The sequence below is a fragment of the Bidens hawaiensis genome, unplaced genomic scaffold, assembly GCF_021521415.1.
Source record: "Bidens hawaiensis isolate Kalapana, Puna unplaced genomic scaffold, B.hawaiensis_p1.1 tig00007801_1, whole genome shotgun sequence".
Lineage (NCBI taxonomy): Eukaryota > Viridiplantae > Streptophyta > Magnoliopsida > Asterales > Asteraceae > Bidens > Bidens hawaiensis.
The window spans coordinates 428,542-442,210 of NW_027491542.1; the positions used below are offsets into that span (position 1 = coordinate 428,542).

General features: G+C 34.7%; 1 protein-coding gene and 1 long non-coding RNA gene across 2 annotated transcripts; both read right to left on the reverse strand.

Moving 5' to 3' along the window:
* Positions 1-275: 275 nt before the first annotated feature.
* Positions 276-3,282, reverse strand: LOC143636174 (uncharacterized). The gene is made up of 3 exons (XM_077103832.1): positions 3,247-3,282; positions 1,438-2,313; positions 276-1,366 (listed from the first exon to the last, which is right to left on the reverse strand). The coding sequence occupies exons 2-3, from the start codon at positions 2,138-2,140 to the stop codon at positions 276-278; spliced, it is 1,794 nt and encodes a 597-aa protein (XP_076959947.1). The 5' UTR covers positions 2,141-2,313; positions 3,247-3,282.
* An 8,502-nt stretch (positions 3,283-11,784) lies between these two features.
* LOC143636210 (uncharacterized) lies at positions 11,785-12,310 on the reverse strand. The gene is made up of 3 exons (XR_013154197.1): positions 12,229-12,310; positions 12,029-12,157; positions 11,785-11,938 (listed from the first exon to the last, which is right to left on the reverse strand). It is a non-coding gene; the product is annotated as an uncharacterized LOC143636210 (long non-coding RNA).
* Positions 12,311-13,669: the final 1,359 nt, after the last annotated feature.

The following is a 13,669-nucleotide window of genomic DNA, read 5'->3' on the forward strand; positions in this document are numbered from 1 at the left end:
TTATCACTTCACATGGTGTAACAATTTTGTACTTTTCGTTTTAGCTTTTAATTAATCAAGCACTTGGTGTGCATTCTATCAATCAAACATTCTATTGTCTATCGAGTGATTATATTTTTTTCATTTCCAAATAAATCACTTGTCTATGCATTAATATCGTCGAATTTGCTTATATTATTACATCCACCAGCGCATTTACTTTTCAATTCAAAGAAACAACAATTATATATTTTATTTGAAGGTACACGTGTACAAGCACATCTACACGTGTTTCTTTACACACACCAACGATGACGGGTAAACTTGCACCGGGAGCACTTGAAGATAACGTAATGTTGCAGTTGTTCATGACAGACATCGCATTCTCCATCAGCACTAAGCCCTTGTTCATAGGTGAGAGGGTGCGGGTGATCTATGATCTCAACGGTTCTTCCAAATTTTACATTTAGAAACCAGAAGACAGGCTGAACATCTGGATGTTCAGATTGCTCACAATAAAGTTTTAGCGGAGCACAAGCGGTGTGCATAGATGATGCACAAGTGCTGCAATGATAGAACCAATTTTCTGGGTCAAATTCATCCTCACAAATCTCACAAAAGTATTCGCTTCTATGGTTCTCAGCTGGATAGTATCTCAGACTAAGTGAGTGTTTATCGTACTTGTGCCTAATCTTTCCAGGTAATAACAAAGCACACTTTGTATGCAGATAGAAATCACAAGTGGGACAATGGAACCCCGGTAATCTGTCCATCGACCAGCGACATGCCATACAATAAGTTTCTGATAGATTGGGTGAACCTTCAATTCTTAGGAGGAGATGGTCGGGGTGAGCCTCATGTGTGATCACATCAGGTATGAAGGCACAATTAATATCCACATAATATCTGCATTGCATGCATCCATACGAGAAACCATTGGAATATAACTTACAAATACTACACTCAAACACACCAAAGGAGCGTCCAAACCGTGGCCAGAGAACAAGTGTATGATTTGGATGGCCATGGTGGTCTTGTATTTCAGAGGGTAGCCTGGTGCACCACTCATGAAGAACAAAACCACAATCATCTTGTGAACACCTGTAAAAGGGCAAATCCGTGATTGGTCGCACGCACCCGTCACACAATAGTTCCACTCGTTTCATAGGATCATGAAGAGAAACATGTCCGTTACGAAGTGTTTCAAAAAGAATTAGCGGGTGCGGATGACTAAACATTTCACCATCAATCTTTCTTTTACTTGTTAATTCAACTAATTTGGAGCTAAAAAGGTGCTTGAGAAGGTTGAAACTTTCGTTAGGAAATGGACAATGGATTAGATTAGGATGGTCTTCGTCTTTGAAGTTTTTAGATGTTTTGCCAAGACCTAAAGAATGGAATAGTTAAAGTTAAACTTAACTAGACAAACATAATATCTAGTATTAAAAAAAGAATAACCTGGCTGCATTAAGATAGACATAAATGCGTCACTCATTGAAGTGGCACACTCAACATGGGCGTAATATCTACATTTATCACATCTATAATGCCAGTTAGCAGAAAAGAAAGCAGCACCACAAGCTTTGCACACAGGATAGAATCTGGCCCTTATTTCAATATGTGGAAAGGAATAAGCAAGTGTAAGAAAATGAGTATGAGTGAAACTCTCATTCGTAGATCGTTGGATAAGTAACTTGGCCGGAAGCAAAGCACAATCCAAGTGGATCTTGAACCAATAACATGTGGTACAATGGTAGAAGGTCCCACTATGTTTCTCACCACAAGCATTACAATAAGACATCATCCAACCTAGATATCGCTGAAGTTGGTGTGGGTGACTTGGGTGATCCATCTTCTGCTCAGCAATAGTAGCACATATTATGTCCATGTTGAAATCACAGATGGAACAGTGGTAGTTGTAGAACCTTTTTCGCTCAATTTGGCACGTATCACAAGTGACAGCACTATCAAAAGTTTCGATGAATTTGAAAACGGGATCGTGAAACTGATATCCGTCAGACAACGTAAGATTGTGGCCGGGATGTAATGGGTGATTTGGTTGGGTTCGGGGCAGTTGTGCACAGAATTTGTGCAGTGAGTAGTCACAATCCTTGCAAGAGTAGTAACATAGATGAAATGAATAGATCTCTTCTTTGCACATCTTGCATTTGCCAACATGACACTCTTCCACCACAAAATCATCTATATCTTCATCTTTACCTTCATCTTCATCTTCCTCTTCCGTATCGGAGTTTTCATTCTTTTGTAGAGGCTGCAACTGGACAAGGCTGAGAAGGTGCTCATGACTAAAATGATGAAGCTGCTCCAATGCAACTACATTCAGTATTAAAATATACGTGTTACAATAATCATATAACCAAATATATTCCCAGTATTAATCTACTATTTTTTTTTTGTAAGTGTAAAAAATGCTTTTATTTTGTGAACACAATACAATAATCACCACCAGAATACTTACATGTATTGCTTCAACTAACTAACTTGAGTTTGAAATCATACAGTGACAATCAACCCGATGTGGAAACTTTACCGTACCCTTACTGTAATTTTTGAAACAATTAAATGCCCAACTCCACTTTCAATTAAACGAAAAAACATATGTATCTATCCTCAAAATGGAAGAAAACTAGACTTATGTGCGGTAATGCAATTAATAGTGGATGGCACTTCTAATTGTTATGGCAATAAAAGGAAGACGAAGCGCTAATTCGTTAAAGATGGTGACTCTAAAACTATTCGGTTGAACACCATCTCAATTAATATCACTTGTTTAAGCTGTATTCATATTACCGTTTGGCCACCCCTTAAAAGCAATATGGGTTGACCGCTCTTAAAATAGCTAGCTACACGTCGCTCACTACTTAAAACCATTACAGACCGCTCATCCCTTAAAAAGCAGCACATGTCCTTTTACGCATGGCATAACTTATTATGTACTAACTTTTTATATGAAATGAATAAGAGTGGTAATGTCTCACCTAGATTTTACACATGACATATATATATATATATATATATATATATATATATATATATATATATATCAGATCAACAAACCGTATGTCAATGACAAGTTTTCACTAGCATCCTCTTCACATGGTGTACCAATCTATACTAGCATTATGGCTTTTAATCAAACACATGGGGTGCATTCTACTTTCTTTTCATGCTACATTTCTTTCAATCCCAAATTAAATTATTATCCAAATGAATAAAACTCAACTACTAGAAGAAACAGAGACATACCTATATGTGTTGTTGCAGATGAGGCTTCTTCCTCTGATCAGCAGCAAATTGGGTACATAAATTGTAAAAAAATGTAGGACTGATGTTTAGGCGATGAAGATGCGAACGGGATGGAGTAATATATAGGGATAAATAAGAAAAACATTTGGCTTACTTTTCTTGTAAGTGTCTTACTGTTAATATAGAATGGATTTCTTCTACACATATAATATCAACTATACAAGTCCCAATTTAATTAATCAGAAGACTTACTTGAAGAAGTTGTCAGCTCAATCTTCTGATTGTTTGATGATGAGGATGAAGCCATGACGATTCTGATTAAGAGTCTAGTTAGCCTTTAATTTGATGAATTATATATGTAAATAATCCCACTGATATACAAAGCCTTAAGTAAGTCACAACAAACTTGGTGATAATTTATATCAAAGTGTAATATAACTAATCAACGACTTAAAGATGCTTAAGCCATATGTATCCTTGTAATTCACATCATTTTTTCAGATTTGGGGATGCTTAAACTGTATATTTGTTGGCATTTTGGTACCACTTCAAACGATGCAATTGTATATTTGTTGGGTTTGAAGTTATACTTTTAGAGTAAAATACATAAACTTTCAAAAATATTGAGTCGAACGGGTCATGATTTTCAGGTTCGGGTCGGGTATAACCAGATAATTATCCGAAAACACAAGCCGCTTAACACCCCTATTTATGGCTTGCTCACCACTGAAAAAACAGCACATTCTATTTCTCGCATAAAAAAAACGGATAACAACTATTAATAGCACCCCTTTTACATGGTGTAACAATAAATTAAACTTTTCTCGTTTAAGCTTTTAATAATTAAACACTTGGCAATGGCATGCATTAGTTCTACTTCTACTTTCCTTTCATGTTATGTTACAATAATCTTTTCATTCCTAAATGTCTGCATATTAATTAATAATCCAAACCAATGAAACTCTAAAAAGTAGAAGAACTAGGTGGAGACATATATACCTGTAAGTTGCAGATAAAGCTTTTTCCTTTGATCAGCAGATAAATTGTAAAAAAAGACTGATATTTGCTTTGGTAATGAAGATGAGAGGACGGGATGATGAATATATAAAGGAATTTGCCATCAAAAGCTAGCATTGCTTTACTTTATTTTGTTTTATTTGATTCTTGGAGTGACTGAATCAAAAGCAAGTTAAATTCTTTAGTTACCTTTACGCATTCATTTGCATACTCTCTTAATTTGCATTCAATTCCTATATTGTCGGTTACAACTAACAACTCACTGTCGTTTTTTGTTTAGCTGAACACTAACTTAGGATTGAAAAAGAATATATATGCAGACGAATTTTAATATAAGAGGTTTGAAGAAACATGGGACGTCATTTGTCACAGCTTGTGTCTTAGGCTACTTCCTAACAAGTAATTTTATTATATCTGACCTTGAAGTGGACGGGTTGGGTTAGGTACTGGGTCGGAAGGAATTCGGGTCGAAACTGTAACATTCGTCCTTTTCGATTTTTTTTGTATTTGTATTTGTATCAAAACCCGACCCGATTTGTAAACCAAATCTTTCACTAATATAAAAGGTTGGATTTTTATGTTTCATAATCATCTCTTACCTTTTGGATTTGTTACTAGATTGTATTATTTAAACCTTTTTTTTTTTTTTAAAAAAAACACATGCAAGTATTGATATAAAACAAGGAAAACAAGTTTGACTCCTTCCCTATAGGAACCCGTCTATTTTGATTCTCGACGAAGCCACTAGTGCTTTAGATGCAGAGAGTATATCGTAGTTTTATATAATTTACTATAAAACGATTACAATAAAGTGGCAGGCAAACGGGCAACAAGCTGCGCCGCAACCCCCTTTTGAACAGCAAAGCCAATCCTGCTAAAAACGAAGCTTTGAGACCTAGAAGCTGAAGAGGTTCCGTGTACGACGCGCTGAACCCTACTCAAAAATTTCACAGCCTCTGGAGCCAGAAAACCAAATGTATCAAAGGCAAATGGTAGAAAGACATGTTGATTATCTAAACAAGCTTTCTCGTGTTTAACAACTTTGCCCGATTCAGCCTTCAACGCATTCATCTTCTTTCTCTCCCAAATAAAGTTCATATCTCTAACCTCTAAGGTTCTTAATAATCAAGCAATAACCTTCTTTAATTCTTGTTTGTTACTTATTAATTCATATCTTGTGGCACAACATATATATAATATCCATCCCTTGTTTCCTTCGGCTTTCATCTTCTTCGGGAGGTGATATGCTACAAGGCAAGACTACATGGAGAACTCTTTGTAATTCTTGTTTATACTATTTTCCTTTAATGCTTTCCTAGTCTTGTTCATATTGTAAGTAGTTTAGCTTTTAATTCATGTTTAAAGAGTTTCATGGTATTGGTTATGAAGTCACTAGTCTCGGTTTTATCCCGAGATTAGACCCGAATCAAGACCGAACCAAGACCAAACTCTTGTTTACTAGTCTTGTTTATACTATTTCCCTTTAATGCTTTTGTTTATATTGTAAGTAGTTTAGTTTTAATTCATGTTTAAAGAGTTCCATGGTGTTGGGTATGAAGTCACTAGTCTCGATTTCATCCCGAGATTAGACCCGAATCAAGACCGAACCAAGACCGAACTCTTGTTTACTAGCTTTTGTTTTAAATAGTTTTGTTTAAAATAGTTAAATAAACATGTTTATGAAAGATTTGAACCTTGCAACTTCTAAAACCATTTTAATAGTTCTATAGTATTTGGGTATGTGGCAACCATCCTCGGTATCATTCCGAGTCAAGGACCGAACCAAAACCGAACTAAACCGAGTTCACTTGCCTAAGACACACAAGTGTGTTTTTGGCCATCGAAACTCATCTTTTCTTCAAGAATGTATTTTAAACTAATTTTAAGTATTTTATCAACTTACGTGGTGTGTCGGTATCCAACTTGATCTTATAACAAGCTTGGACCGGTGATACCAAATACACACTTAACGGACGTTAAGGTTCTTCATAATAGAACTATATACTTGGTTAAGTCTTTCGATTTTATTGAGTTATCTCAAAACATTTTGGAAAGTTAACTTTGAGTTTAGTTAATTATCTAGACCCAAGTTAACAAATCCGAACACTCGATTAAAACCTTGTTTTGGTGTTCATATACCCAAAGGTTCTTGCGTTAGTGCATTATAACCCACATAAGTTACTTAACATAGGTTGAGTAATAATTATGAATGAAATACCAAGACCCGGTTTCGAGTAAACTTACTTTTTAGAACATGTCTTTAATTTCCCAAGTATTTACATTTTTAAACCATAAACTTCATTTATTTACTTTACTTGTCATATTTTATTTTAAACCCTTCCAAGACTACCTACTAACTTAAGACCCGTTTAATCTAGGTCTTGCTCGTTAAACCCGATCTCCGATTATTCACGAATCAATCTTTCAAGTTACTTAGTTAACGTGAGTACATTTCATCCCCCGTTTTCACTTTTATCTTTTGGGGGTAACATGCATACTTATTCAAACAAAAATGATTTATATTATACTCATTTCTCAAACCACAAACTTTAGGGTATATGATGCTAGAATACTTGCTCTATTGTGTGTTATATGTCTCATATGCTTTACGTGCGCGAGTGTTTATTTTATGTTGTTGTTGAGCCTCATTAAGTATGATCATACGCTCCCCTAACTACTTAGCCTTGTGCTAATAGAATAGGGCCTCATTATCCAAGTATGTCGGTATTCTTACCGATTAGAAATGATCCTCATTTACATATGTTTTATATACCATGATTGATGTTTTATTTATAGTCTCATATACGTTTGTGGATTTCACTCATATTATATATACTCAAAACTATAAAATTGCTCACCAACATACGTGTTGACAAATGTTATTTTATGCATGTTACAGGATTGATTATTACTTGAGTTGGAGTTTGAAGACGTCATTCTATTTTGATATCGCTAGGTTATTAGAAGAATGAACAATATCTATTTCTAATGTTTTGATGTTATTTGTATGAACAATATGTGTTACTTTGGTGATTGAATGAAATTAATGAGTTGATTAAATATTGTCACTTTAATAGTGTCTTGTGTATTTGTCCAATCACGTTGCACCCCGGCATGTTCCGCCGCCTTTGGTCGGGGTGTGACAGAAACGAATAGGTTTAAAAACTTGTTGGATGGAAGTCGTAAAATTGATCAAACCTCACGGACGATCTAGACAGCTTGTTGTATATTAATATACTTTTGTATATGTGTTTTTAATCATGTTTATTTAGTAACAAGTGGGGCTATACTCGCATCAAGTTAAACTATAGTGGTTTTATTTATTTTTGATGAGGGCATTCTATTCATTTTACAAGCACTTAGCAAATAAGATAACGTCTAGTGACCTTTTGTTACCAGCGTGTAAAGTTTTTGACCAACCGTGTAATTTTCCGATTTATGCAACAAAAATCAAGAAATAAACATTAAGGCAATTACCATGAAGTGGGACGACAAGTGAAGTGGTGTAGTTAAGATGATTTATTATTAGTTAATTAGTATCTACACTGATTGGAGCGTAAAACATGACCCAAAAACCAAACCATATAAATCAAAATGTTGATTAATCAATTAATCTTATTATACTATCTTAGAATCAGCCCATGTGATTAAATTTCAGATACAATGATTTACTTAAAACACCGAAACATAAATATATGTAAGGTACAAGGCATCACATGAACAAGCAACTATGGAAATGGATGGAGGAATAAGCATCAACCTCTATGTGGGGCGCTCTCTCTTTATCAGTATATCTATCTTTAACACATATTACATAAAACAAGTTGTACGTGTTTGGAATCAATACAAACGACTCTTAATGTGAAAAACCTAGCTACATATAACTAGACTAATTATTATTGCTATATATTATTTGTGATAGTGTAATTAATATAGTACAATGGCATTCTTCATTACTTTTGTGTAGGTTTACGACAAAGTAATTAATTGGAAATGTTTAGCATGTTGCATAAATAAAAGAAGCATCTATGCTTTTGTGACGGTTCTATAAAGATGTCTTAGGCTAATGATATTCAGCCACTTGTTTGTTACAAATTTTGGTGTTCATCAATTATGTGGGCCTAAGTATTGAAGATCGGGCTATTATGTATTTGGAGGCCCAAGATCGCGCTACAAAAGGTGGCCCACGAAAACGGGCATAACTTGGCCCACGAAGCTCCGTTTCAAGCCTATTATCAGTCAAATCGAAGCTTGAGACGAGGAGCACATTGTGGAAAATTGCCACGGCAGTTTGGCCCCTGTCCGAAGCCCAAAAACGTCTCCTAAATAAAGTTTTGGGCCTATTTATCTTTTTTTTCAGCACTTTTTATGTTTTTGTTTTTGGGTTTGTGTTTGGCCCATGGCCCATTTTAGACCCATTTCGTATTTGGAAGTCTTTTTATATGCTTGTAATGTAATCCCAAAAGTTAGACTTGAATTTTATAATAATTACTTTTTCTCTTCAATTTCCCTGACCTTTGGGTGGGATTTTAGGGTTTCAGAAGTTCATCACGGGCATTCGCTGAATCAACGTGATTCAATCCTCATTTTCATTTTACCGCTGCATCAATCAATTATCAAAAGTTGGGAGTGCTAGACTGCTAGCAGTATACATATTTTGGAAATTGGTCCAAAACAAGGGGTGTTGTTCGGTTTGTTTTTCAATAAATGGGTTTTCCAGGCCAGGTTCTTTGGGTTTCAAGATTTTAAAACCGTATTCAAAACCCGACCCTAATCTATGTCGGGTTTATTGGGCTCCAGCTTTTTCTTGTTGGGTAAATTAGGTTTTCAGGTTCAAATTTTGGGCTGCTAGAATATGTTTTGGATTGCAACAAAATCAATTTTGGGATTAAACAAAGTCAACAATTATAATTTATAAACACACACAAACCATATATTATGACGCCGACGAACTGTTGAACAAGAACGGAAAATGGGAGATCAGGCGTGGGTGTCCCCTTGTAATAAGAACGCGACTTAAGTGCAAACCTAGTTATTCAGGTTACCATAATCTCATAAAACCTATACCCGAAGATTGAAAACCAGGTATTGACTTATTCGGGTTCGGGTGCGGATTTTCCGGGCCGGGTTAAATCGAACCGGGTTCATGTTACCCTTTGTTCAGGTTTGGTTTAATCGGGTAATGACTTATTCGGCTTCAACTGCGGTTTTTCGGGTGAGGCTTCAGGTTACGATTAAAAATGACAGCCCTAGTCCAAACCCAACATATTCAACTTAACTTAGGATCCAATTTATTACTTCACATGGTGTTCTTCTTATGGGATTGGATCCAATATAAATGACTTTTATTGTGAGAAGTGTACAAATAACTAGAATAATTATTCTTTTAACACTAGAGTAATAATTATTACACACTTTTGAACTAAAGTAATTATTATTACATTATATTATTTTTTATAACATAATTACTCTAATTGAAAACTATAATTACACTATGTTATTTGTATGTTTAGTATATCAATTTTGTTTCTTATTTAAGCTTTTAATCAAACACTTGGTGTGTATTTTACCAAGCATTTTATTTCCAAAGTAATCACTTGTCCACATATTAATATTGTCAAATTTGCTTAAATTATCTCGCAGGCAGTTTCAACAGGAATGCACATTATTCTCTGAAGTTGAAAATTTATAAAAAGAAATCAGATTATGTTATGAGATAGATCGATTTACAGTTAAAACTAAAGCTACATTGACAGTCTTATTTGGCAATGAAGATGAGAGAACGTACGGGATGAATGAATATATAAAGGAATTTACCATCAAAAGCTAGCATTGCTTTGCTTTATTTTATTTGATTTGATTTGATTTGATTCGATTCTTGGAGTGACTCAATTAAAAGCAACTTAAATTCTTTAGTTAGCTTTACGCATTCACTAGCATACTCTCTTTGCATTCATGTGGTCTTTTGTTTAACTGAACACTAACTTAGGACTGAAAAAGAATATATATGCAGACGAAATATGAAAATGTAACACATTTGAAAAATTAAAATACAATAAATCTATTATAAATGAAATCTCAAACTTATCATTCACCATAAATAAATGAATAAATTAAGGGGTTTGAACTTTACATTGGTCGACTAGTATCTTTCTTCCGATCATAACCCCTAAAACATTGGTTTGAAATTCAGAAAAACACTTGACAACTTTAAGCACCACTACAAATAAAAAGCCATTTAATGACATACAAAAAGTGTCACAAGAAACCAAAAAAGTGTCACTAAAGAACCTTGTTGGAATGAGTGACACACAAAAAAAGTGCCACTAGAAGCGCTACCACTAAAGCCTTTTAGTGGCACTTTTCTCGTCTGCCACACAAACTTTTCGGATTTTAGTGGCACTTTTTTTCGTTTGCCATTAAAAATATTTTGGACTTTTAGTGGCATTTTTTCCCATATGCCATTAAAACATTTTGGACTTTAAGTGGCATTTTTATCCGTATGCCATAAAAACATTTTGGACTTTCAGTGACATTTTTATCCGTAGGGCATTAAAATTTTTTTGGACTTTAGTGGCATTTTTTTTCCGTATGCCATTAATAACATTTTGGACTTTGAGTGGCATTTTTATCCGCCTACCAACATAAAATAATAATAAAACCGTCAAATATAGAAATTATAATATTTTTACCACAACTAAAAGTTCAATCGCATTCTAAATACACACCAATCGCATACCATATGCATACTATATGTCTAAACTCTCCAGTCAAGTCAAATATCAATCATATAAAAAGGAAAATAACAAATATTTGAAGAAAAACTAAAAACTTCACTACAATTGTCAGGGTCGGCCATGGCCTATGGCAGGGTGGTCGACGGCCATAGGCCCGACTACCCGCTAGGCCCGAAATATATATATATGTTTTTTTAAAATATGTATTTTTATGAAAAACGATGTATATATATTTAATATTTAAACTTAATTAGATAACAACTAACTTGGTATAGTGGCAAAGAGTTATGTCTTCCAACCTAAAGGTTGTGGGTTCAAGCCTCATTTGAGGCACTTTTAAGCCTATTTTTTATTCAATAGTTTTTTATACAACTCAAATCATAAATCATAACTAAGGAAGCCAAAATAAAAATTAAATTGTTTAAACCCAACAAAATCCTCTTTTTTACTTAAGGCCCAAAATATTTTTCGCCTTCGGCTCAATTTTTTTTTCAATTCTCGGAGCCGGGCCTGACAATTGTTAGCCTCTTTTACCATCTTCAATCTTCATGCAAGGTGCCTAATAAAAAAAAAAAACTTTTCAGTATATAAATAATAAGGACACTAACTTGTGTAGCATACTTAATTATTAATCTAAAATTGATAATAACCTATTAAAGTCGACCATCTCAACGCTTGCGAGCTTGTGAAAAAGCTAAACTAGCCCGAGCCTAAAAATAAGCTCGTTCTATAAACGAGCCCAAGTTTCATTGTCGTTCTATAAACGGCTAGAATTGATACCTGCATACGAACAGACCTATTTTGTTTAGCAGCATCTCTAAACCACTTGATAGCCAATGGAAGTGATGAAAACACCAGGCTGTTATCACAGCTTTTAACAATTGTTTCACTATAATCTTTTCCCTCAACTGAAACCAACTCAATATTATTGTTATTCCCTGTAATATAATAGTTAAATTACCGTTTTACCCTGTCACCAATGTATTAAACTGAAGTCATATAGAAAACAAGTGTTTAAATAATAATACCTCTTTCACCAGATATGATACTCTCCCAAACTCTTTGAAGTGCGAGTTGCCATGGCAAGGATGAGGTTGATCCAACTTTGGTTTAAAGGGACATGTTTGGTACAAATAGTGCCTTCTAAAAGTTTACACCTGAAATATCAATATCAATATCAATATTAATATACATATGACTCCAAAAAGACATGATTAATATTTATTACCATGACCACCACATGTTTTCACCAGCCGAGGAAGAAGCAACTACGGGTCACTCACCGACATACAATTGAACAATAATATCTGCATTTTCAAATGAATTTAATAAAATCCTCTAAAATGATGCTTCGTTATATCAAAGATAAAATTGAATATTATGTGGTAATTACCCGACAAAAACCCGACGGGTTTGGGATGGGCTTTACTAATCGGGTATGGGTTTGGGATTGCCTAAACCCGACCCATTGCCATCCCTAAATGTAACTGGTGTCGCTTGGTTATGTTCTTTCATCTGTCCTAACGAATGAACACGTTCAGTTTCTTAATGAACGAACATGGACTGTAAAACCTTGTTCGTTTAATTACTTATGTTCGATCGTTGTTCGGTTAAAGTTAAACGAACGGACATGAGCATGTCTCGTTCGGTTCGTTACTAAAAAGAAACAAGTAAAAGACATACACTCTCAGAAAAGATTACTACACAAGCAGATTCTGAAACAACATAAACCGGTCTAAAGACTCATCGATCAAGATCCATTTTAAAAGAAACAATCTACCACAATCAAAATGTCATCATCATCATCGTACTCAGTATATCCCACCAATAGCAATGCTATGGTAGGGTTTGAGGAGGGTAAGATGTAGACAGCCTTACCTCTATCCCATAGGGATAGAGAGGCTGCCTCCGGTAATGTGCACATACAAAAACATATCGGTAATGTGAACTTAATCTACTTAAAAGAAAAACTAGGCCCGCCTTTTCTCAAACGATCACGCTCTTCCAGGCCCGCCTTTGCTCAAACTGTTCCTAAATGCATCATCACCTGCAGATATAAACAAGATAATATGAAAAAAAATATATAAAAAATTAAGTATACTAAAGAATACTTAAAAGTTTATAATATTAATGAATAATAAAAAAAGAAATGAATCATCATCATTTTCTTTGGCATCTAATGCTACTTAGAACGAGATAAGATTAACCACAAACATCATACCCTATTCTCTATTTATCCAGTCAAACCAAAAATTTAAAAAACAAAAACAAAAAGAATCAAGAAACAAGTCGGATGTTGCTTACAACTTGAAGAATAGGGTATGATGTTTGTGGTTTACAACCTGTCCAATTTGTTCAAATACTCAAAACAATGACGTCATTTATTTAATAAGATTTGAAGTTGAGCTGAACCAAACCGACCCTACCCAAAAGTCAGAACCGAAACCGAACCGAATGCATTCGGTCGGGTCGGTTCCAGTCGTGTTCGGTTCAGTTTCGAGGTTTTTGCTTTCATGCTCATCCCTGGGTCAACAACGACTTGAAACCGGCCCGACCCGAAAACTGAAACTACAAGAAATTCGAGAAAAAGGTCAAATGAAGCAATCAAATCAAATTAGTTTGACAAATCTGGATCGGGACTTATAGCACAAGAAGCAATAATTAAAAAC